We start from the raw sequence: 26,278 nt of genomic DNA, 5'->3' as shown, positions 1-26,278 counted from the left end.
ATGCGTTGGGCCAGATGCTGGAGGTTTAAACTATTCATGAATGTTAAATAGAGAGAGCAGGTGAAGGGGAGTCAGTGGAGAGTCACCAGAACCGCCTCGACTGTAATTGCTCTTAATACGACCAGCATGTCTGATAAAGACGACCAGGGCCTATAACCAATCAGTTATAAATATATCACATGTGCACAATACAACTGATGTACTGTTGGTAGGGGAATAGAAAGTTGGAATCTGAATTCTTTAATTCGTACCTATACTACTACTACCAACAATAATAATAATAATAATAATAAGGTAACTTAAAGACATTTGGCAAAACGCGCTAACATTACATAAGGTTTCATTTTAGCTGACGCTTTTATCCAAAGCGACTTACAATCCTGTTACAATCATACACCGTAGACACAGCTACAGGGAGCAATTCAGGGTTAAGTGTCTTGCTCAAGGACACATTGACTAGGGCGGGGATTGAACCTCCAACCCCCTGATTGAAAGACGGACCTGCTACCCACTGACCTAGTCGCCCCACGCAGTAACGAAAGTATAAATAAGTAGAGTGGGCAAAGTCAAACCACCTTCACATCTTTCAATTCGCTTCATGTTATGTAATACATAACATCTATAAAACAAAACACAATCACTATTGCCTTTACTCTTCAAACATATACTATTTCATTTGCCTTTTATCATACGATTTAGTTTCATCAAATGTAAAGTGGTTCATACAAACTTATAAATTGCACCAATTATACCAGTAAAAAATGTTGTACCTCCATAACTAGACAGAAAATGAAACCTATAATTTACCTATTTAGCCATAAAGAGGCACAAAACATTTTATTTTGCCATTTAATGTTGAAAGGCAGCACCTTGTAGTATTACATTAACCTTCTATTCACCTTAATTAAATATATGGTAGTTGAGGCCAATATGTTTGGAGACGGCGTCCCTTGGACTGAGCGACTGCAGTGGGAGGAAGTGAGTGAAGGACGATAGCAATTATGTTCCTCGACACGCAGTGCAGATGGCGCCATTAAAGCAGGGGAGTGATAAAGCCAGGTTGGATTTTCTTTTCCACAGGATAAGCGTGAGCTCCGGGTTTTAACGCAACGCTGCCCAGTCAAGCTCTCATTAGATGACCGTTGAGTGATGTTGCGATGCGGTTTAAGAGGCCGACTGCCATATGGGCGTAAAGCTTGTCTTGATTATTGCCGTCCAGAGTAGAACGGAGTGCTGGAAATGACCACTGTGGTGGCTGGCAGAGAGAGGTGGAGGAGGGAGGAAGGGAGGAACCATTATTCTGCATGTTAATGTCAAGAGATGTACCGACTCTGAAAGTAACCAATGGGAGGCAAAGATAGGTTGTGACAGTGGACACGTTTTCAAAATGAGGGGGGGGGGGGGGTATCTTCACGCTGGACTCCTTTGGTCTGAATTGCCGTGACGCTCCCTCTGATGAGAGAGTGAGGCCTTCGCTGGTCGCCGGCCTTATCACCGGGGCCGCTGTGCTGCCGCTGGCCCCCAGGCAATCAGTGCACTGTGTCTGTTGCTTCTTTTCTAGCGCTGATTAGAGGTGGGGAGAGGAGGAGCGTGGAGAAGAGCAACGGCATCTAGTCAACACTGAAGGGAAAATAAATGCAGACAGTCGCTCAGGATGTCGTGCGTGGGGTTGAAGAGTCATCGGTGGGCTCTACGATTGCTGTTGATTTAAGTGGAAACGAGATTTGAATCGCTAAATGAACGTGCCCTGCCTACAGACAGTCTGAAGGAGGAGCAGAGGTTGGTGGAAAAGGCTGATGAAATTAAGCAGAATAAAGAAGGCCTCTGAAAAGAAATAGAATGTATAGTGTAGACACTTAATCAAGCCGCATTCATCGCTCCAAGATTAAGCCTGTAACTCATTGCACACGCACGGCTTGCATTATCGTGGCTGTCTCGCTGTCATTTAAACACATTCCTTCTTTGGCGGTAAGCTTGATTGTCTTTCAAACTTACACATAGCGACGCCGACATGTGACGAGTACTTACAGTAATTGAGGTGAATTAGCAGACAGCATCACAAAAGTGCAACAGCAAAAGCGGAATTAATGAGATCAGTAGTTGTCAGAGTGGGAAACGGATAACGTACGTCACTTTTCCTCAGTAAGATGAGACAGCGTCCACCCCCCCCCGTTTTTTTATTTTTATTGCTCATAGGGAATCATAGGGACCTCTGTGAGGATATTAAAGGTTCTAATCTAATCAAATCATTTTTATATTTGAGAAGCTGGGCTCCCTAAATTAATCATGAGGTAGTTACTCCTTCCTCTGGGCTGTGGAAGTTTTGACATTTAATCACTAAATATAACAGAGTATCTAAATAATGTCAAATGTGTGTCGTTATGCAATAATCCGTCCTCCTGACGGCGTCCCAGTCAAACAGAGCGCTCCTAAAGACTAAATGCCTCCATACTGACATACGCCGGTTCAAATGTCAACATATTAACAACGAATTGAGTCTGCGAGTGTGCTTACTTTGTGTGGGTCGTGTGTGTGTGTGTGTGTGTGTGTATGAGCGCAGAGATCCAAATGACCTAGTTAATGGAGATGAAGACGATGATGGGATTTGTGCTCGCAAGGTAATCTTATGTCTTTAATGGCAGCGAGAGGAAGGATCCCGCATACAAATAGCTTTTTATCAAGCAGTGGGAAAACACCAGCGGCGTATTGGGAGGTTTTGCATGCACAGGCAGGCACGCAGATACAGTAAAAACGGAGCAGGGGCACAAACACAGACCTCCGACAAGAAATCGCTCTCCTGGCTTTGCTGATGACGAAAGTGAAAAAAAGCGAAAGCACGCGAGCAGATTCCCGTTGATTCGACTTGGCGGAGGGAGCTCCCGCTTCATTAGGCCAAGAAATTAAAATGTGGGTGGCCTGCGGTGAGGTGGTGGTGGGAGGTTTACGAGGGGATGCAGGGAGGTGCCGTAACATCGGCAGACAACGAGGCTGTCTGCGGCAATAACATGTTCAGAAACAACAACAACAAAAAACAGGCGTGTAATGAAGCAATAGCTTTTATGATGCCGGCGATATAAAGACTGTAATGCTTATCACATTAGAACAGGTGCTGAAAGACAGCATGGAGCAGTGGAGCAGTGGGAGGGACGAGCACGTGACTACGATAGGGAAAGTCAAAGTTAGAGGAGTATTGATGCGCTATACTCATGGGGAGTAGTGCGAGCGTGGCACTGATAATGTTTGCTATGACAGTCTTTTAGGTGATGACGTGTCTGAAATATTCAATATATAATATATTAAATATATAAAATATTCAACCCAAATGAGGTAAATTGCAAAACCCGCACAGAGTAGAAACGATCCAAATGGTTCCTGGTCACTATTTTCTTTCTTCCCTTTGGGGACGTTGTTTACACATAACGTGGTGAATTTTTCTAACCTTCAAAACGTGTCTATCAAATCAATCAGATGCTGCTTGTATCGAAGGTGATTTGCATTAACAACACGTTTTGTTTTTTTCTTAGCAGGTGTAGATGAGGTCATAGTTTGTCTCTGGCGACAGGCAGTCGGTGTCAGAGCCAGAGATGGAGTGAGACCATATGTCTGTGTGTCAGCTGGGCCGGGTGGGGACACTGCTACCTGCTGTCAGTGTCACCTCTTTGACCAGTGACTGACCGGCGTCCTGGGATGACTGGGAGGAGGCAGTCTAGCTCACACTGGCTACCCTGACATGGTGTGGGGCAGCCAGAGCAGGCAGCTGGTTTCGTCTTCACGGGGGCGGGTACGATGCTTTGCATTTGTTCCTGTGTGTAAATTGGATGTCTTAACAATAGTTACTGAATACGCCAAAAAAAAGCAATGCGGCTAAGAGGGAGGTCACTTTGTCACCACTGAAGGGTATGAAAAGAAAATCACCCAAACCAGTGTAGCATTACTGCAGTGCCAAATGAAAGAGGACGACGTCAGATGAGTGGCCATTAGCAGGTCCACTGCAGGACTTTTCTTTGTTTTTGTCTGCAGACACCAAATACGACAGTCAACATTGGGTAGCACAAAAAAACAGTCGCGAAATAACTAAAGCTAATCCAGTCTCGTCAACCAGAGTCAGGGGACGTGACCTCTGGCCACAATGATGACGTCTTGGGGTCAATCACCCTTTGATGGACTGTATGTGAGAAAGCTGCATTCCACCCACCACGGGTTCTTTCACTCCAAACCTCTGGTATCAGTCCCTGTGTAGGTCCCATTTACCGGGTCTTCACATGTGATCTGGATGGAGCATTTGTTTTACTTGCAGGTCTCTCCTCTTTAAGTCACTGGGTTGGTGGTTAGCCTAAAATATAGTTTATGGTGAACAAAAGCTGAAGGGATTATTTTCATTTGGTTCTGGGATATAAAGTAAATATCCAACATGTGAATTTCGAAGCTTTTACGTCATCACCCTCCAGTCTGGTGAACTCAAGAACATTACACTTCCAAGGGCAGCAAAGGATGGGCGTCTAATTCAAATCTCCTCTTGTTAAGGCTACTGCTAATATTGCATGAAAATGCCAGGAGCAATGGGCTGTCTGTCGTTCATTCAAAATATATGTGATGTCCCTGAAGGCCTGGGACGATTGTTCAATCATCGATGACAAAAATATACATTTGCATAACAGCCGTGTCAAAAGAAAAGCGTGTATTCGCCCAGAGAGCAGGCCGCGGTGAAACAACGTGTCTGTCTTAAGCGCGGGGACCCAACAACGTGGTGCTCTGGGAACTCTGCAAGTCCCATTTCGGTTTGCTTTCCTTTTGCTACAATGTTCTTGACAGGTGTCGACACCCACAGGCCCACAACAACATCATGCTCTGCAGCGATATCCAACTGGGTTCCAGAATGTGGGCGCAGAAAAAAAAGAAGAAAAAAAGAGGACAATAAATATGATCAGTGTGTCTGTAACGACAGAGACTTGGAAGCCCCCCGTGCGGTCTCTTTTAATATGGTGGAGCCCGGAGCTGCTGCAGAGGCAGAGATGTGGCTGCGACCACAGGAAGGGAAGGAGGGAATTGCCGTGTGGAGATTGAACCACACACACACATACACACACACACACACACACACACACACACACACACACCTACCTACTCAGCGGGACTGCCGTGCACCCGGAGGCATCTCATCACGTCTTCGTTTTATGTCGAATGCATATCACAAGTCTTATTCACTATTCAGTCCTCATTCCCTCGGATAGGATGTTCCTCTAAAAAGTGGCAAAGAGGGGACACCTTCGGTCCTACCTTCTTCAATCTCCCTTCCTCCCATCGTCTATTTTTCCATCCTTTCCTACATCAAGCTCTCTTTTCTTTCCATGTCGCTCCATTTCCATGCTTCCTTCCCCCTTCTGGTTCCTCCCTCCTATATCCCTTCCCTTTCTCCCATTTTCTCCATTTTCATCAGTGGGCAGACTCTCCTCAGGGGGAGACATCTGCTGTAATGGAGCTACACGCTCACCTAGAGTGGTGTAAAACCAGGCAGAATCACGGACTCGTAAGAGTGTTTACGCCACAAATAACGATTCACAGACGATATCAATACGGCGATGCAGATAATCATACAAACTGCATGCAAGCGTTGGCTTCTTTGGGTATCATTGCGACACGCACATTATTATCACCACTCTGTGAAAGGGGACAAGCTTAGAGAGCCTGCTTTCCTCCTCATTGCACATCTCTCTCTCCCCCTCTACCTCTCTCTCTCTCTTCCTCTCTTAGATCTCAAACGCATAGCGACGCAGAACACAACATGTGTTCACTTCACCCATCAGTGCAGATGAGTCCTCCTCTCTCAGCCTCCACTCCCTTTAACACCCCCTTTTCACTTCTTCCTCCAATCTTTTTTGCTGACAGGCATGTCCACAGGGAGTGCGCAGCTGTGTGTGTGTGTGTGTGTGTGTGTGTGTGTGTGTGTGTGTGTGTGTGTGTGTGTGTGTGTGTGTGTGTGTGTGTGTGTGTAGGGGCGGACATGCAGATAAGCCTGTAATATTTCTATTTTGGATTTGGGGAAGAAAAAAAAGTGGAAGCTTGTTCTCTGGTGGCAGAGGAAGGAAGAAAAAAGAGTGGGGGCTCTTGCCAACTGGTAGGATGTAACTAAAATGAATAACACAAGATGCTACGTAGGCGGTGGTGTGTGTGTGTGTGTGTGTGTGTACTTGCATTTATTACGTTGTAGGGCCCCGAAACAGGGAGCACACCAGCGGTATGGGGCCCACCTACCTCGTGGGGCCCTAAAATCAGGGCCCCACACCGTTTTTGATGTATATGGGCTCAGAAGCCTCCCCTGATACTCCTGTTGCTTTTTAACTAAAGTCCCATAAAGTAACAAAAACTGGAAAAGTGTGTGTAATGTGTGTGTAGAATTTCTACTCACTACCGCCCCCTATGTTTGAATGGTGCTGGGTGCGCGGCTACACACACTCCCGTGTGTGTATAACTTCTCGCGGGATTTGCCTGAGATCTCGCCATGTGTCCACGAATCTCGCGAGATGTAAGGTAAAGTCCCATGCAGTGGTTCGAGATCTGGATCTGATTCCCCAAGCCGTGTGGATCTGTCTAACTCATGAACTTCTTCTCCAAGGTAGGTTTACTTTATTAAATATGACTTAGTTCATTATATGTGTTTTTACTCTAAACACACGTGGGTTGCAACTGTAGCAAAAACCGTTTCTCCGTTATTCAGATGGTACTACTTTATATGACAAGATCGCTAGCTGCTCATGCTAGCTATAGTAGCTATCAGTTGAGCTCTCGGGCTGTAACATGTACAGACGAGATCAGAAGCTCCCTCGTGTCCCCAAACCTCCGCGATACACGTAAGAAAGCTGTATATTGTTCACGTGTTTCCCGTTTTATGTCGGCGGGTTGTATCTGTGAAACTAGCTCTGTTTATGTAACTCTGCTGCGGTCTCACGGCGGCAATTTACTTCCGGGTTGAGCTCGGCGAGAAAGAGCGGATATCACGAGCTGACTCGCGTCCCAAACCTTCGCGATACACGTAAGAAAGCTGTGTGTTGTTAACGCGTTACCCGTTTTAATTCGGCGGGTTGTATCTGTGAAACTAGCTCTGTTTACGAAACTGCCGCTGTCTTCCGGCGGCATTTGACTTCCGGTTTGAGATCGGCGAAGAAGAGCGGATATAACGAGCTGACTCGCGTCCCAAACCTTCGTGTTACACGTAAGAAAGCTGTGTGTTGTTAACGTGTTCCCCGTTATAATTCGGCGGGTTATATCTGTGAAACTAGCTCTGTTTACGTAACTGCCGCGGTCTCACTTCCGGTTTGAGTTCTGCGAGATGTAAACAAAGATCACGTGACGCTAAACGTGCCGTGATGTTTCCCCAGCTAACATGACTCAAATAGCTAGTGTAACACTATATTCTATGTCTAAATCGTGAATACAGTAAGAGGCTGGTCATCCTTCTCATGCAGTTATTGAAGGTTACTGTGGTCTGTTCTTTTGAGTTGAAGTCATTGAATGAGCAGTGTGTGCTGATCAATGCATTGAGTATTCTCATTAAAATAATCTGTTGCTGGTCTGACAGCATCTTAGCCTTATTTGTTCAGCTGTAACTCTCACAATGTAAAATAGACTTGGGGTGCAAATGGAAAAATATATCACAATATATTTTTAGCATATATTCAGTGATTCACCGTGTCAGCTCTTTGATCCTTGTTGCAGTGTGACCTGTCGGAGTTGTCTTACAGTCACGGGCAGGATGCAGTGTTACTTGCTCTGGTTACTTGTTTAATGTTGTGATTACTATACGCTATGAAAGGAACCCTTATTTATGCTTAGAATTATGTGATCTAAAGCTGGGGTTCAGAGGTTTTAAAGTGTATTTTGAATATTAATCAGTGCAGCCCCCTATATGTTCTTGTTAGACTTTAGAATAGGCCATGCACACTGCTGTAAGTTATTTGCCATTTAATAAACGTTTAATAGACTTTTCAAATAAAGTCACTTTGGTAACTTGTGAGTATCTCAACAAACATCATTACTATAATTTCTAAATGCAGTCTTTTTTTCAATCTGAATTCCAGGTGACACACAATCAGGCTCCTGCTGTGGCAGTGGACACGGAGACGCCTTTAGACTGGACTACCTATGATGGATGTGACCCAAATAGAGCTACAGTCAGGTAAGGGAGTATTGTAAACACTGTTGTCTCTATATATGTTGACCTGTACACGATGTAGCTCTATCAAGATAGGGATGTGTTCTCATTGCTTTTCTGATGCAGCATGTCAGTCAGCTTACTCATGGAGTTATTCGATGGACTTCAGATTCAGGGATGAGTCTTAATCTAAAACGCATATATATCTAGTGTTGCAGCCAGAGAGACAGTTAATTTCACACACACACACACGTTTGTAACCCTAGCCATAGTTGATTGAAAGCTTCATTGATATCAACAAAGGTAAGGGGGTTTCAGGTCATCTCATTCTCACTTTAAGTGACTTCACATCATTTGTACAACACATTTTAGCATCTAACCTCCGGTTATTATATATATATATATATATGAGGAAGGCCACGGGTCCAGACGGCATCAGCTCAAGGCTCCTCAAATCCTGTGCAGACCAGCTGTGCGGGATAGTGGAGCACGTCTTCAACTTGAGCTTGAGGCTGGGGAAAGTACCACAGCTGTGGAAGACCTCCTGTGTGGTACCAGTACCGAAGACCCCGCGGCCCAAGGACCTCAACAGCTTCAGGCCGGTGGCATTAACCTCCCACCTGATGAAGACCCTGGAGAGGTTGGTCCTTGTCCAGCTTCGCCCCCTGGTGAGCTCATCGCTGGACCCACTTCAGTTCACCTACCAACCTGGCATCGGGGTGGATGACGCCGTCATCTTCCTGCTGCAGCGATGCCGCTCTCACCTGGAAAAGGCTGGAAACACTGTGAGAGTCATGTTCTTCTCCAGTGCCTTCAACACCATCCAGCCTTTGCTTCTGAGGGACCAGCTGGAGCAGTCTGGGGTGGACCACCACCTCACCACATGGATCCTGGACCACCTCACCATCCACAGGATGTGAGGATAGGGGGATGTGAGTCAGACCGGGTCTCCTGCAGCACAGGGGCTCCACAGGGAACCGTTCTGGCTCCATTCCTCTTCACCATCTACACCTCGGACTTCAATCACAACTCCGACCACGTCTACCTGCAAAAGTTCTCTGATGACTCTGCAATCGTCGGCCTCGTCTCTGCCGACGATGACAGGGAGTACAGGGAACTGAACCAGGACTTTTTGGAATGGTGCCAGCGTAACCGCCTCCACATCAATTCCATTAAGACCAAGTAGCTGGTGGTGGACTTCCGCCGTGGTAAACGCACTCCTCCGGTACCAGTGAGCATCCAGGGACTGGACATTGAGATTGTAAAATCTTATAAGTACCTGGGTGTTCACCTGAACAACAAACTGGACTGGGCTGACCACGCACTTAATAAAAAGGGACAGAGCAGACTCTTTCTGCTGAGGAGGCTGAGGTCCTGAAGACCTTCTTGGACTCTGTGGTGGCATCTGCCATCTTTTATGGAGTGGTCTTCTGGAGCAGCAGCATGGCAGCGGCTGACAGGAAGAGGCTGAACGAGCTGCTAAAGAAGGCCAGCAGCGTGCTGGGTGTCCTGTGGATGCTGTGGAGGTGGTGGGGGACGGGAGGATGATGGCAAAGCTCTCGTCTCTGATGAACCACGCCTCCCTCCCCATGCATGACGCTCTCTCAGCTCTGCACAGCTCCTTCAGCCACCGGCTGATTCCTCCCCGTGTCTGAGGAGAGGAACCACAAGTCCTTCCTTCCTGCTGCTGTCAGGCTCCACAACACACTGCAGTAGATCCTGGCAAACTCAACACTTTACTCAGCACTTTACTTTGTTTTCCCCTTGTATATTTAGTATTAGTATTTAGATTTTAGTTTTTTAGTATTTAGTTTTGTGTTTTATAATTATTTCTATTAATGCTCTGATGTGCACCGCTGCTGTGATTTTTGAAATTTCCCCACTGTGGGACGAATAAAGGTATATATCATATCATATATAGTTCTACTTTGTGAGCTGTTATAGGTTTTAAAGTGTATTTTGAATATGAATCAGTGCAGCCCCTATATGTTCTTGTTAGACTTTAGAATAGGCCATGCACACTGCTGTAAGTTATTTGCCATTTAATAAACGTTTAATAGACTTTTCAAATAAAGTCACTTTGGTAACTTGTGAGTATCTCAACATACATCATGACTATAATTTCTAAATGCAGTCTTTTTTTCAATCTGCATTCCAGGTGACACACAATCAGGCTCCTGCTGTGGCAGTGGACACGGAGACGCCTTTAGACTGGACTAGCTATGATGGATGTGATCCAAATAGAGCTACCGTCAGGTAAGGGAGTATTGTAAACACTGTTGTCTCTATATATGTTGACCTGTACACGATGTAGCTCTATCAAGATAGGGATGTGTTCTCATTGCTTTTCTGATGCAGCATGTCAGTCAGCTTACTCATGGGGTTATTCGATGGACTTCAGATTCAGGGATGAGTCTTAATCTAAAACGCATATATATCTAGTGTTGCAGCCAGAGAGACAGTTAATTTCACACACACACACACACGTTTGTAACCCTAAGGCAAGCCATGGTTGACTGAAAGCTTCATTGATATCAACAAAGGTATGGGGGTTTCAGGTCCCTTAACCCTCTGGAGTCTGGGGTCATTTTCTCGATTTTACAAACAAAATTAAATTCACCTTTAAAAGGCTTTTGCATATGACACATACCCATGTGTTATACATCAGAAATTCCAGAACAATCTCAGCTCTCTATATTATGAGGCACAATTGTCCTCAGGTACAAGTGGAAAGAAAAAATATGGCCCTAAAGCTGAAAATGTAAGTTCGATTTCTCAAAATTCTTCATATCTCTTCTGAAAACACACCTTTATTCATGTGGACCAACTGTTTTGGTGTTTAAAATTAGTTTACCAAAGGTCATAGGTTCACAAAAGCAGTGAAATATCTTAATACAATGCTAGATACATGTAAATAAATGTCAAAAACCAAATTTTGTACTATCGTTTTTTGAGTAGAAATGATGTGGTCTGTCACATATTCACCAATATGATAAAGATGGGACTGAGAAATTACTTCATACTGCAGATACAGTTTCATGGGGTGTGTGCAAATAAAAAATGACCATTACATTTTTTCTTCTTCAAATAAATGTATTATACATTAGAAAAAGTACACATATTCTCCATAATATTCATGTTGAGAAATAGGAAACAGAACACAAATATTGATACAGAATATTTACAATATGGCTTCACTATAATGGCATCATGTCATCGTGTCATGGTCCTCCGGGGCACAAAACCTCTTTCCTGGCTGGGCAGGTAGAGCTGCAGGTGGGGCTGCAGGCTGCGCTGCAGGCGCTGGTGAATCCTCTCTGTAAAATATAATACTAGTCAGCACCGCGCGCACGTAACGGGCACCGTGACGGGACACGGTAACAGACACGGTAAAACGGACACGTAACAGATACGCAAAGGACACGTAAAGTTTAGTGAAGACACTTACCCGGTCCAAGTGGATCTCTTCTGGCTGAGTGTTCCTCCTCGTGGCTCTGGAGCTCCTCTGAGGCTCCGCGCTGCTCGCCAAAGTCGCTGCAGCTGCTTCCTTGTTGTGAAGTCCGTTCGCGCCGTGTTCTCTGGCTTCTCTGACTGACAGACTGCTAATGAGCTTCAAGGTGGGCAGGTCCTTGTGATTTCTTGAGTGTTCATTGGTTGTTCTTCTCCGCAAAATGTTGACGGACAACCGCATTGGCAAATCACAGTACTCGGTGCCGCGTCACCCGACACGTTCGTCCCCCTATCTTTCTCTGAATCGCAGAGGAGCTTACGGTAGAGAAATGAACGGAAGAGGAAATCCTCCGGATTCATCCAGTATTTTAAACGTATCTCGGCGACGTATTGTCGCGGAGATATACAGATTTTAAAAACGTAGAGCTGTCAAAACGCACTGTAGCGGGCTTCGTTTTCAGAGGGTTAAGGGCCAGTGTTTTACTCAATTGCATTTCTCAGTACTATACATTGACTTGTGTTTAAAGAATATACGCTAGTCTAAACTAGTCTATCCTTATGCAGCCCTGGTGTTTTAGTCAAACTATAAGTGACTTTATATCACTTCAACAAAACATTTCAGGATCTAACCTCAAGTGAAAACAGGTGTAAATGTATACTTAATGAGCTGTTGTATTTGTCAAAGAGGTATTTTGAACATGCTCCATTGCAGGCCGTAATATGTTGTTAAAAGATAACAACCTCACACACACAGTTCATAGTCCATCCTTATGGGGCCCGCCCTGGATTTCTATCTCACTTTAAAGGATTTCATATTTAACCTCACACACACACACTTTTCTAGTTTATCCTTATGGGGCCCTGTCATCTCATTCTCACTTTAAGTGACTTCACATAATTTGTACAACACATTTTAGCATCAAACCTCCGGTTATTATATATATATATATATAGTTCTACTTTGTGAGCTGTTATAGGTTTTAAAGTGTATTTTGAATATGAATCAGTGCAGCCCCCTATATGTTTTTGTTAGACTTTAGAATAGGCCATGCACACTGCTTTAAGTTATTTGCCATTTAATAAACATTTAATAGACTTTTCAAATGAAGTCAATTTGGTAACTTGTGAGTATCTCAACATACATCATTGCAATAATTTCTAAATGCAGTCTTTTTTTCAATCTGAATTCCAGGTGACACACAATCAGGCTCCTGCTGTGGCAGTGGACACGGAGACGCCTTTAGACTGGACTACCTATGATGGATGTGATCCAAATAGAGCTACCGTCAGGTAAGGGAGTATTGTAAACACTGTTGTCTCTATATATGTTGACCTGTACACGATGTAGCTCTATCAAGATAGGGATGTGTTCTCATTGCTTTTCTGATGCAGCATGTCAGTCAGCTTACTCATGGAGTTATTCGATGGACTTCAGATTCAGGGATGAGTCTTAATCTAAAACGCATATATATCTAGTGTTGCAGCCAGAGAGACAGTTAATTTCACATACACGCACACACGTTCGGAACCCTAAGCCAAGCCATAGTTGATTGAAAGCTTCATTGATATCAACAAAGGTATGGGGGTTTCAGGTCCCTTAAGGGCCAGTGTTTTACTCAATTGCATTTCTCAGTACTATACATTGACTTGTGTATGTAGAATATACACTAGTCTAAACTAATCTATCCTTATGCAGCCCTGGTGTTTTAGTCAAACTATAAGTGACTTTATATCACTTCAACAAAACATTTCAGGATCTAACCTCAAGTGAAAACAGGTGTAAATGTATACTTAATGAGCTGTTGTATTTGTCAAAGAGGTATTTTGAACATGCTCCATTGCAGGCCGTAATATGTTGTTAAAAGATAACAACCTCACACACATAGTTCCTAGTCCATCCTTATGGGGCCCGCCCTGGATTTCTATCTCACTTTAAAGGATTTCATATTTAACCTCACACACACACACTTTTCTAGTTCATCCTTATGGGGCCCTGTCATCTCATTCTCGCTTTAAGTGACTTCACATCATTTGTACAACACATTTTAGCATCTAACCTCCGGTTATTATATATGTAGATATAGTTCTACTTTGTGAGCTGTTATAGGTTTTAAAGTGTATTTTGAATATGAATCAGTGCAGCCCCCTATATGTTCTTGTTAGACTTTAGAATAGGCCATGCACACTGCTTTAAGTTATTTGCCATTTAATAGACTTTTCAAATAAAGTCACTTTGGTAACTTGTGAGTATCTCAACATACATCATTACTATAATTTCTAAATGCAGTCTTTTTTTCAATCTGAATTCCAGGTGACACACAATCAGGCTCCTGCTGTGGCAGTGGACACGGAGACGCCTTTAGACTGGACTACCTATGATGGATGTGACCCAAATAGAGCTACCGTCAGGTAAGGGAGTATTGTAAACACTGTTGTCTCTATATATGTTAACCTGTACACGATGTAGCTCTATCAAGATAGGGATGTGTTCTCATTGCTTTTCTGATGCAGCATGTCAGTCAGCTTACTCATGGAGTTATTCGATGGACTTCAGATTCAGGGATGAGTCTTAATCTAAAACGCATATATATCTAGTGTTGCAGCCAGAGAGACAGTTAATTTCACATACACGCACACACGTTCGGAACCCTAAGCCAAGCCATAGTTGATTGAAAGCTTCATTGATATCAACAAAGGTATGGGGGTTTCAGGTCCCTTAAGGGCCAGTGTTTTACTCAATTGCATTTCTCAGTACTATACATTGACTTGTGTATGTAGAATATACACGAGTCTAAACTAATCTATCCTTATGCAGCCCTGGTGTTTTAGTCAAACTATAAGTGACTTTATATCACTTCAACAAAACATTTCAGGATCTAACCTCAAGTGAAAACAGGTGTAAATGTATACTTAATGAGCTGTTGTATTTGTCAAAGAGGTATTTTGAACATGCTCCATTGCAGGCCGTAATATGTTGTTAAAAGATAACAACCTCACACACATAGTTCCTAGTCCATCCTTATGGGGCCCGCCCTGGATTTCTATCTCACTTTAAAGGATTTCATATTTAACCTCACACACACACACACTTTTCTAGTTCATCCTTATGGGGCCCTGTCATCTCATTCTCGCTTTAAGTGACTTCACATCATTTGTACAACACATTTTAGCATCTAACCTCCGGTTATTATATATGTAGATATAGTTCTACTTTGTGAGCTGTTATAGGTTTTAAAGTGTATTTTGAATATGAATCAGTGCAGCCCCCTATATGTTCTTGTTAGACTTTAGAATAGGCCATGCACACTGCTTTAAGTTATTTGCCATTTAATAGACTTTTCAAATAAAGTCACTTTGGTAACTTGTGAGTATCTCAACATACATCATTATTATAATTTCTAAATGCAGTCTTTTTTTCAATCTGAATTCCAGGTGACACACAATCAGGCTCCTGCTGTGGCAGTGGACACGGAGACGCCTTTAGACTGGACTACCTATGATGGATGTGACCCAAATAGAGCTACCGTCAGGTAAGGGAGTATTGTAAACACTGTTGTCTCTATATATGTTAACCTGTACACGATGTAGCTCTATCAAGATAGGGATGTGTTCTCATTGCTTTTCTGATGCAGCATGTCAGTAAGCTTACTCATGGAGTTATTCGATAGACTTCAGATTCAGGGATGAGTCTTAATCTAAAACGCATATATATCTAGTGTTGCAGCCAGAGAGACAGTTAATTTCACATACACACACACAGTTGTAACCCTATGCCAAGCCATAGTTGATTGAAAGCTTCATTAATATCAACAAAGGTATGGGGGTTTCAGGTCCCTGAAGGGCCAGTGTTTTACTCAATTGCATTTCTCAGTACTATACATTGACTTGTGTATGTAGAATATACACAAGTCTAAACTAGTCTATCCTTATGCAGCCCTGGTGTTTTAGTCAAACTATAAGTGACGTTATATCATTTCAACAAAACATTTCAGGATCTAACCTCAAGTTAAAACAGGTGTAAATGTATACTTAATGAGCTGTTGTATTTGTCAAAGAGTTATTTTGAACATGCGCCATTGCAGGCCGTAATATGTTGTTAAAAGATAACAACCTCACACACACAGTTCATAGTCCATCCTTATGGGGCCCGCCCTGGATTTCTATCTCACTTTAAAGGATTTCATATTTAACCTCACACACACACTTTTCTAGTTTATCCTTATGGGGCCCTGTCATCTCATTCTCGCTTTAAGTGACTTCACATCATTTGTACAACACATTTTAGCATCTAACCTCCGGTTATTACATATATATATATATATATATAGTTCTACTTTGTGAGCTGTTATAGGTTTTAAAGTGTATTTTGAATATGAATCAGTACAGCCCCTATATGTTCTTGTTTGACTTTAGAATAGGCCATGCACACTGCTTTAAGTTATTTGCCATTTAATAAACATTTAATAGACTTTTCAAATAAAGTCAATTTGGTAACTTGTGAGTATCTCATCATTACTATAATTTCTAAATGCAGTCTTTTTTTCAATCTGAATTCCAGGTGACACACAATCAGGCTCCTGCTGTGGCAGTGGACACGGAGACGCCTTTAGACTGGACTACCTATGATGGATGTGACCCAAATAGAGCTACAGTCAGGTAAGGGAGTATTGTAAACACTGTTGTCTCTATATATGTTGACCTGTACACGATGTAGCTCTATCAAGATAGGGATGTGTTCTCATTGCTTTTCTGATGCAGCATGTCAGTCAGCTTACTCATGGAGTTATTCGATAGACTTCAGATTCAGGGATGAGTCTTAATCTAAAACGCATATATATCTAGTGTGGCAGCCAGAGAGACAGTTAATTTCACATACACACACTCATGTTTGTTTCTACTCTATCCTTATGGGGCCCTGGGGTTTTATTCAAACTATAAGTGACTTTATATAATTTTAACAAAACATTTTAGGATCTAACTTCAAGTTAATACAGGTGTAAATGTATACTTAATGAGCTGTAGTCATTTTCAAAGAGGTATTTTGAACATGGCCCATTTTGCAGGCCATAATATGCTGTTGAGAGAAAACAACCTCACACATCCTTGCTATCCTATCCTTGTGGGGCCCTGGCATTTTATTCAAACTATAAGTGACTTTACATAATTTTAACAAAACATTTTAGCATCTAATCTCAAGTTAATACAGGTGTAAATATATACTTAATGAGCTGTAGTCATTTTCAAAGAGGTATTTTGAACATGCTCTATTTTGCAGGCCATAATATGTTGTTGAGAGAAAACAACCTCACACACCTACTTGCTTTCCTATCCTTGTGGGGCCCTGGCGTTTTATTCAAACTATAAGTGACTTTATATAATTTTAACAAAACATTTTAGGATCTAATCTCAAGTTAATACAGGTGTAAATATATACTTAATGAGCTGTAGTCATTTTCAAAGAGGTATTTTGAACATGCTCTATTTTGCAGGCCATAATATGTTGTTGAGAGAAAACAACCTCACACACCTACTTGCTTTCCTATCCTTGTGGGGCCCTGGCGTTTTATTCAAACTATAAGTGACTTTATATAATTTTAACAAAACATTTTAGGATCTAACCTCAAGTTAATACAGGTGTAAATATATACTTAATGAGCTATAGTCATTTTCAAAGAGGTATTTTGAACATGCTCTATTTTGCAGGCCATAATATGTTGTTGAGAGAAAACAACCTCACACACCTACTTGCTTTCCTATCCTTGTGGGGTCCTGGCGTTTTATTCAAACTATAAGTGACTTTATATAATTTTAACAAAACATTTTAGGATCTAACCTCAAGTTAATACAGGTGTAATTGTATACTTAATGAGCTGTAGTCATTTTCAAAGAGGTATTTTGAACATGGCCCATTTTGCAGGCCATAATATGCTGTTGAGAGAAAACAACCTCACACACATCCTTGCTATCCTATCCTTGTGGGGCCCTGGCATTTTATTCAAACTATAAGTGACTTTACATAATTTTAACAAAACATTTTAGCATCTAATCTCAAGTTAATACAGGTGTAAATATATACTTAATGAGCTGTAGTCATTTTCAAAGAGGTATTTTGAACATGCTCTATTTTGCAGGCCATATCCCGCTCTCCCATTAGTTGCAGTGTATATTCTATTCATATTCTAATATGTTGTTGAGATAAAACAACCTCACACACCTACTTGCTTTCCTATCCTTGTGGGGCCCTGGCGTTTTATTCAAACTATAAGTGACTTTATATAATTTTAACAAAACATTTTAGGATCTAATCTCAAGTTAATACAGGTGTAAATATATACTTAATGAGCTGTAGTCATTTTCAAAGAGGTATTTTGAACATGCTCTATTTTGCAGGCCATAATATGTTGTTGAGAGAAAACAACCTCACACACCTACTTGCTTTCCTATCCTTGTGGGGTCCTGGCGTTTTATTCAAACTATAAGTGACTTTATATAATTTTAACAAAACATTTTAGGATCTAACCTCAAGTTAATACAGGTGTAATTGTATACTTAATGAGCTGTAGTCATTTTCAAAGAGGTATTTTGAACATGCTCTATTTTGCAGGCCATAATATGCTGTTGAGACAAAACAACCTCACACACATACTTGCTTTCCTATCCTTGTGGGGCCCTGGCGTTTTATTCAAACTATAAGTGACTTTATATAATTTTAACAAAACATTTTAGGATCTAACCTCAAGTTAATACAGGTGTAAATGTATACTTAATGAGCTGTAGTCATTTTCAAAGAGGTATTTTGAGCATGCCCCATTTTGCAGGCCATAATATGCTGTTGAGAGAAAACAACCTCACACATCCTTGCTATCCTATCCTTGTGGGGCCCTGGCGTTTTATTCCAGCTATAATTCATTTTATATCGTTTGAACAAAGCATTTTAGGATCTAAACTCAAGTTATTACAGCTTTTATAGTACACTTACTGCATGTTTAAATGGGTATTTTGAATATGAGCCATCGCAGCACCCTATATGTTGTTGTGAGACATGTTAGATCTCTAAAAAAGTCAGTCCCATGCATTTAGCTTATTAAATTAAATCAGACATGTTTTAACCTAAACTTTCTTTTGTAGTTTGTGAATATCTACATATACATTATCATGATGCGCTAGTAATTAGTACTGATTATTCTCTGATTCATTATTTTTAGGTGTTAACTGTCGGAGGGTTTCCCCTAGTGGATTATCCAGACAGCGATGAAACCGATGATGATTGTTGCCTGTGCAGAAAGTCTCAGGCCCATCATCTGGCCGGAGTTATTTTTGACCAGGCACTATGATGGGACACAGCGGATCCTCCGCGCCGACCAATGCATGTCAGTTTGTTGGTACAAATGATTGATTATGAGTATCTCACTATCACCTGGATTGGTTTACTTACAACCGAGGTGCCAGTGCCTCTCTCTGGACCAGTGACAAGCTTGCTAGCTGGTGAGTTTGTAGCTATGGGCAAACACACTATGGAACACTCGTGCCACGGACGGGCATGACCTCCCAGCACCATCATATTAATGTTTTTATAACTTTGTCTTGTGTCTATTTCACTTTTCTGTTGAAAAGATAACTGAGACTTCTGCTAGCTTTGAGGCACTGCTTAGAACTGCTTTGCAAAGCATAGATAGTCTTCACTTTAGATTAGATCACAGAACATACTTGACTAATACTTAACTGACGAGTAGTAACTACTGAATTAATCATGACGTTTTTTTCATGCTTTGTAAAGCATAGATAGTCTTCACATTAGATACTAAACTAATACTTTAATAATGAGTAGTAACTACCTGAATTAATCATGAATTGCTCCTTTTGATCATTTACTAACACTTTACAAATGATCTTAGTAATCATCTCTAAGTCCTTCCAATTTAATTTACAAATGGGGAATTCATAATAAAGTTTGAAACCCCAATGTTATTAATCAAGAATGAAACATTACAACTGTTTATGAATTGCATACTAATGAGTTACTAATGAGGATTCATGTTTTAATAATGCTTTATAAATGATGCATTCAGTGATTATTCATGCTTTACTAATGCTAAATAGTGTGTAATTAATATAAAGTGCAACCAAGTTATGTATTTTCGACCACAACTTGTTAATTAACGTCAATAGACAAATGTTCATGTTTTCTTTGAGATTGGCCTCTTAAAGTTTTGTCTATTAAACCAGAATATGTTGGTTAATATGTACCAATAGACTTTTGTTCATGTGTGTGTGTTATTAAAAACCTGCTCAATTGATTTGGAGAAGGTTTCATTGCTGAAAGTGTTGAGCATAAGGTAATTCTATGAATACAATGTTAATGCCTTGTCTATCTAAAAGTCACTCTTTGGTTAGTCCTGCTATGCCTTTGGTAAGCAAGGAAAACAATGGATAACATGGTTGCTGTCAGATAGTATTAATGTGTCTTGCTAAGATATATAAACGAGAAATGCGGGGCCAGCAAAGATATAAAACCTTGACATGTAAATGTGTGTGTGAGAATGGACCCCACAAGTTGTGAATGCTAGAAACGGACCCCACGAAGTAACCAAAAAACTAGCGCAAAGAAAATAGTTTGGAAATTTGATAAAGTGAATAGATATTAAATGTATAGATTTTTTTGTTATCATGCCTGATTTTTTACGGAGGTGTAGAACCACTAGAAAGGGTGGGCCCCACATTTGGGTAAAACAAGTTCAGGCCCCACAAAGGAGGTACGCAAGGGTGTGTGTGTGTGTGTGTGCAAAACTGTGCGTAAGCTTATCCATGCATGTATATGCTGTGTATTATTCAGATGATATTAAAGGTGTGTGTGTGTGAATCTGTTCCTTCTATCTGGCGTGGCTCTGTGAACAAAGTGAAACCCGGCCGATCGGCCCCCCGATGTTTCTCAAAGCAGTAAGCCGCGTGTTTAATGCCTTCCTGAAATAGAAAGACAAAAAACCTAACACAATTAAATTAAATTGAATTAAAAATAAAAGCTGTTAAATAACATGATTTTTTGTATTTGAAGTATTTATGGGAATGTGTGTTGAACACCGAAATTAGTTGTGCTTCAGCGGATTTTCCTCAATAATATAAATTGGCTCATACTGCTGGGGGGAAAGTAAGTATCAAACTGGCAGAGGACTTTTATTGCGAAGAACTTACAGAAAATGAAATGTGGACATCACCGGAGCCTGGTAGGCAGATTTTCTTCAATAAAACAAGTCTACTTATACTGCAAGGTGGAAGAGAGACAATTCTATGCATAACAAATAAAATCTGTTTATCCACTGTTTTACAGCTGCTCCTTTCACAACAAAATATATCCGATCAGGCAGGTCGCATTCAAGTGCCACACACGTGAGCACAGCTGTGTGCCCAGCTGACGCATCCGGTTACAAAGGCTGCGTTGAAAAGACCAGTGGGACCACTTTCTAAGTAGCAAAGACAGAATTAGTGCTACACGGGGTCAGGGTGAATGCTAAGGTCAAATAATCTTCCAATAATAGTGAACTCTGGTTTCCTCGCGTCGTCTGAGAATGTCATAAGAACTAGAAGGAAAGAGGCGATGTCTCGGAGTCTGACATGTGAGCAGAAGCACAGAAAGCAGAATGGCGTTATAAAGACTGGTCAAAAAGAGTATTACTTTAAAGTCCAGCTCCTAGAAGAGGGACGAATGCAATGGAGTAGAAAAACAAAGCGAATTCCATGAGAATGACTTTGTGTGGCTTTAGGGGATAAGATAATCACACACAACAAAAATAAAAAAATAGGCTCTAGTGTGGGTATCGGAGTGTGTTGTGTTGGAGTGCGTGCTTGCAACAGTACGTGCATGCGTGAGATTAGCCTGTCTGGTAAAAGGGTGAGCATTTGCTTGTGTGTGTGTGTGTGTGTGTGTGTATATCATGTACCTCCTTTGAGCCCAACTTGGCCATGAAGATGGCACTGTGTTGACAGGTGTCATCCATACACACGGGGAGGAGGTGGTCCTGGTAGCCATCACCATCTGCCAGAAACAGACACAGAGAATTAGGTTAAAAAGCAACAATGTTGGACTGAAGAATGATCCTTTGTTTTCCAAAACAGTCCTATTGTATTAGATTACGTGCATCAGAATGACATGGATTTGTCCTGGTGTTGACTTTGAGCACAACTCACTTTCTGGCAACAAAGAAATATTTTTTTCTTCTTCTCTCTTCCACGTACCAGCCGGATCACAGGAACACCTGCTTGTTTCCTCCGAGCAAACACACATCCAGGCAGCGCTCGTCTCTTTGATGCCTTTCAACAACGTCAGTTGTCTTGAAGAATCGTTTTCTCCACTGATTCTCATCGCTATCAATTATTATCATCAGAATTCCACGCAGAGCCTCCCAAAAATCTAAAGCAGCTTTACGAAAGCAGCTCAGTGCGCCATGTTTAGTCTCTCACACACACACTTACTTTGTCTGTAGACTGAGATAATGTGTGTCTTTGAGCAATCCTTTTAACACATGGGGGATGTTTTGATTCATTATTATTTTAATGTGCGTAAATGAATTGTCTTTGTGTCTTGCTTGCCTTGAAATTAGGTATATTGAATTGAACTGAACACAGTATAAACATGAGTGAGCGGTACTTTTGGTATTCCCTCTTTTGACCAAACAATTCATCAAAACAAACGGTACATACATGAAAAACATCATTAGTTGCAGTTTTGAATACGGAATGTTTCGTTTATTGATTTCACCCAATGTCACAGAGACCAAAATGTGCCTATAAGGGGCTTTACAAACTCTCTACAAATGTGTCTAAAGTCATGACATGATGTCACGTGAGCGTGTAATTCATGCATTTGTTTCTACGCGTTTAGATTACTGTAATGCACTTTATGCCGGCTTAAACAAGACTTCGCTGGCCCGCCTGCAGCGTGTGCAAAACGCTGCGGCTCGGTTGCTTACAGGAACCCGCAAGTACGATCACATCACCCCAGTCCTGTCTTCCCTCCATTGGCTTCCTGTCCACTTTAGAGTTCATTTTAAGATTTTATTGTTTGTTTTTAAAGCGCTTAATGGGCTGGCCCCTCAGTACATCTCTGACCTCATACAGGTGTACACCCCCTCAAGGGGTCTGAGATCGGCTGACCAGCTCCTCCTAGTAGTCCCTAAAACTAAGAAAATTACCAGAGGAGACCGGGCCTTCTCAGCAGTAGCCCCCAGGCTCTGGAACGACCTGCCCCCCCAGGTCAAATTGTCGCCCACCCTCCAAACCTTTAAGTCCCGCCTGAAGACCCACCTCTTTTCCCTCGCTTTCGAGTCAGTTTGAGCTATGTTTTGTATTGATTTCTCTCTATTTTGTTTGTATGCCTTTTATCTACTACTGTAATATTATATTTTATTATTATGCTATGCTTACTGTGAAGCACTTCGTTAAACCCTCTGTTTTTAATATGTGCTATATAAATAAATTGGATTGGATTGGATTGGATTGGACTTTAGACACGACTCACTGGGACTCCTGAATGCAGGGAGGCCATCATTAATTATATTACTCACAACTTGCGTTTCTTGAAAGATCTCCAACCGAAACAAAACTAAAAAAGATGACACCACCACTTTTCACTGCTTTGTAACAAAAACACAAAACAATGACGCCTCTGAACATACAATATATGGTTTGCTGAGATTTTTGACATTTCATAAAGACGCTGCTTGTGCACGTACATTGACACCAGACAGAGGCCAAACTGCTTCCAGACTGCTCCGAGTCCTTTTCAACCGGGCAAGTGCTATACTCCGTAACAGATGTAGTGCCACACGGAATGGAAAACCAGATGACGCTGATGACGAATGGCAGTACAAAAAAGCCGGCGAGGAGGAGAAACCGAGCGTGGCTGTCTCCGCGTCTGAGTGAGAGGCATCGAAAAGAGAGAAAAGGTGACAGACGAGGTACCGTGAAAGATAAGTCAGCAAGTCCTCCTTGTTTTGTTACCTATTTAAATCACAGGCAAAAATGTCAACTGTCTTGACGATGAGTCTAATGATGAAGGCCACAAGCTGAATCTGAAATAGTTGTTTTTTATACAGCTGCTGCTGGCACTTTGACCACCTCAACCTGGCCGTAATTGTCATACGGTAATTATATTTCTTTCCAAAGATAGATGAAGGTATTTTATAATATTATCAAAGATGGTTGATGACGACGCACATTTAAAATGTAAAAAATCTGGATGGAAACAACATAATCTATGCCGGCCCAAGCCATCACACCTTAATAGTTTTTAAAAGAACGGTTTCTAGTTGATTTCTATAACATCTTTGTGAAGACAAAACGTGTGAGGACAGAGAAAACGTGGAGGGGTTATTTGTGGGATACAAAATCAGGAAATCATAACGTACACTGTGGTTTATTCAATTTGAATTGTGTCAATTTAAAGGAGGCACACTGTAATAATGAAACTAAATGACGAGGAGACAACCAATTTCACACTTGGGCTGCAACTAACAATACTTTTGGTTTTGTATTATATCTACTGATTTGTTTTTGTATTAATGAATTCCTTACTTAGAATATTAGTATAATTACAAATTACCATCTCAAATGTGCAAAGGTTGAAGTGATGTCTTAAAATTGCTTATACTGTCTGGCCAAATGTCAAAAGTGAAAAATATTAAAATTGCAATGATATGAAATGAATGAAAGCCGGCAGATACTCCTCCTTAGAAAGCTGTGACTAATTAATCTACTTTTTAAATAAATGAATATTGGATGATGAAAGCTATCACGTATTAATGATGTCTATTGACTAACCACTCTAACACTTCAATATAAGTTTACCCGCCACGGGGAGTAGGCCTACTACTCAGCTTGTAAAACCTGGTATAATGTCTTCTGTGGGTTTGGCCAAATTGCACAAATGAACCCTGATGATGTCATCCAGGTTACTTCGGCTTCGGGACAGAAAACCTGTTACAAAGTTAGAATTTAAAAGATGGAAGGCAAATTGGGTCTAAGGTCAAGAAAAACGATTAAATTGCATTATGGGAACTGTAGGAGCCTGTGTTTCTGGAGCTTCCCCTGTGCCAGGTAATCTCTGCTGCCTCAATTGTGACCATCCGTTTCTATTAAAGCCCCCTAAGGTGATGGAAGTGCAATACTTTATTTGTCCCAACACAATTCTGCAACCGCTAATCTGTCTCAATTCTTCGTGGAGGGTCAGTTAGGCTGAGGCGGCTGCAAATAGCTAGTGCACAACATATTGCGATGGCTGGAACCAATACAAGGATTTTTCTTTTTCCCAAGACAGAAATTCAGATATGGGCATTGGACTAATTAGTTGCTCTGCTGTTGTGACAACGAAGGCACATGCCGACTGCAATGAGTGAAGCCCGTTCTGCAGTGTAGGTAGATGTGTAGATAGTGAGCGACTGTAAGGAGAGGAAACAACAAGACACAGGCAGAGAGAGAGAGAGGCAGAGAGACAGAATGAGTGATAATTCAGTCCTGCAGAGGTTGTCACTCGCTATTCTATCTCAGGTGTTTACCGTCAGCTCTGCTACACACACACGCACACACCTCCCTTCGTGCCACCTGTCCGTACCTCCATGAATACCTTCTTTCATCTATCTATTTAGCTGTCTCTCTTTCATCTATTCCCGTTACGATCTCTCTCCTTCAATCGTCTCTCCTCTCTTCCTCCTCACTTCGTTGTCAGTTGCTCACTCCCTTATTACTCCCCCACCCCCCTCAGTCTTAATGCATCGGTTTCTCTGCCTATCTCTCCTCCTATTTATTCCCCATCATTCTCTCCCTTCCTCCCTGCCTGCCTCCCTCTTTTCGTCTTTCAAACCCGCTGACATAGCGTGGCGTGATGGAGATAGGCTGAGAGATGCTCAGAGAGAGGACACTGAAGGTACAGGTCAAACAAAGCACAGGGCGCTGAGAAGAGGGGAGGCCTGGGAGGGACGGGGCCCGAGGAATGGAGGGAAAACAGAGGAGGCAAGAAGAGGAAAAGGAGAGAGAGACCAAGAGACAATATATGGAGGCGACACATTGGCATTCATCGAGCGCTGCACCGCACCAAAAAAGACACATGGTGGGAGGACTCGCCAGAAAGCACCATGTCTCATCATGAACCCTAAGATCTGATGGAGATCTGTGTGCTTTCTGCAGTAGTGTGTGTGTGTGTTAATATTTACTAGAAGGGGAGACATTTCTTGGATTAGCCCCATTACTTATCGATGGGGCTGGAACCTACTTATACTGGTCTGAAGTTAAAGGAGCACATGTACGTTACCTCAACATTCAGGGTCATAGGGTAAAGATAATATGAAATGGCAGCAAGTCAATTTCACACCCCTTATGAATCTTTGTCTGCCTATAACTTGAGGACTTTGAGCAGAAGGTGCATTGTTGCCATGGAGTCAGGTAAATTAGTGGTGGGCTATAACTTTAGCTTTATTTTTTAGAACAAACCGATTTACCTTTTGGAAAATTGGCACCAATTTAATTACCTACAACTCAGAGCAGAAACCAGCCTTTTGTTTGGTTCATTAGCTCGATGACGCTTACCCATTTGTTAACGTTGTACTTCTGAGACAGTTAGTTGTTGAATTTCATCCCAATTCGCTGATCTCCAAGCTGCTGATGGCTAATGTCAGCCGGCCGTACCGGATG

At 41.8% G+C, this 26,278-nt stretch overlaps 1 protein-coding gene and 1 long non-coding RNA gene across 2 annotated transcripts in view; one reads left to right on the top strand and one right to left on the bottom strand.

Annotated features, from left to right (window-relative positions):
• itfg1 (integrin alpha FG-GAP repeat containing 1) overlaps positions 1-26,278 on the bottom strand; it is a 135,988-nt gene that overhangs the window by 71,782 nt on the left and 37,928 nt on the right. The window contains exon 9 of the mRNA XM_056412229.1: positions 21,535-21,629. Coding sequence (XP_056268204.1) covers positions 21,535-21,629 — 95 coding nt within the window. The remainder of the gene's footprint in view (positions 1-21,534; positions 21,630-26,278) is intronic.
• On the top strand, positions 6,175-16,250 carry LOC130192330 (uncharacterized). The gene is made up of 6 exons (XR_008831367.1): positions 6,175-8,173; positions 10,308-10,405; positions 12,792-12,889; positions 13,911-14,008; positions 15,032-15,129; positions 16,158-16,250. It is a non-coding gene; the product is annotated as an uncharacterized LOC130192330 (long non-coding RNA).

Source organism: Pseudoliparis swirei, chromosome 4 (genome assembly GCF_029220125.1).
Source record: "Pseudoliparis swirei isolate HS2019 ecotype Mariana Trench chromosome 4, NWPU_hadal_v1, whole genome shotgun sequence".
NCBI lineage: Eukaryota > Metazoa > Chordata > Actinopteri > Perciformes > Liparidae > Pseudoliparis > Pseudoliparis swirei.
The sequence above is the reverse complement of the archived record's forward strand: the minus strand, read 5'-3'. Positions and strand labels throughout refer to the sequence as shown.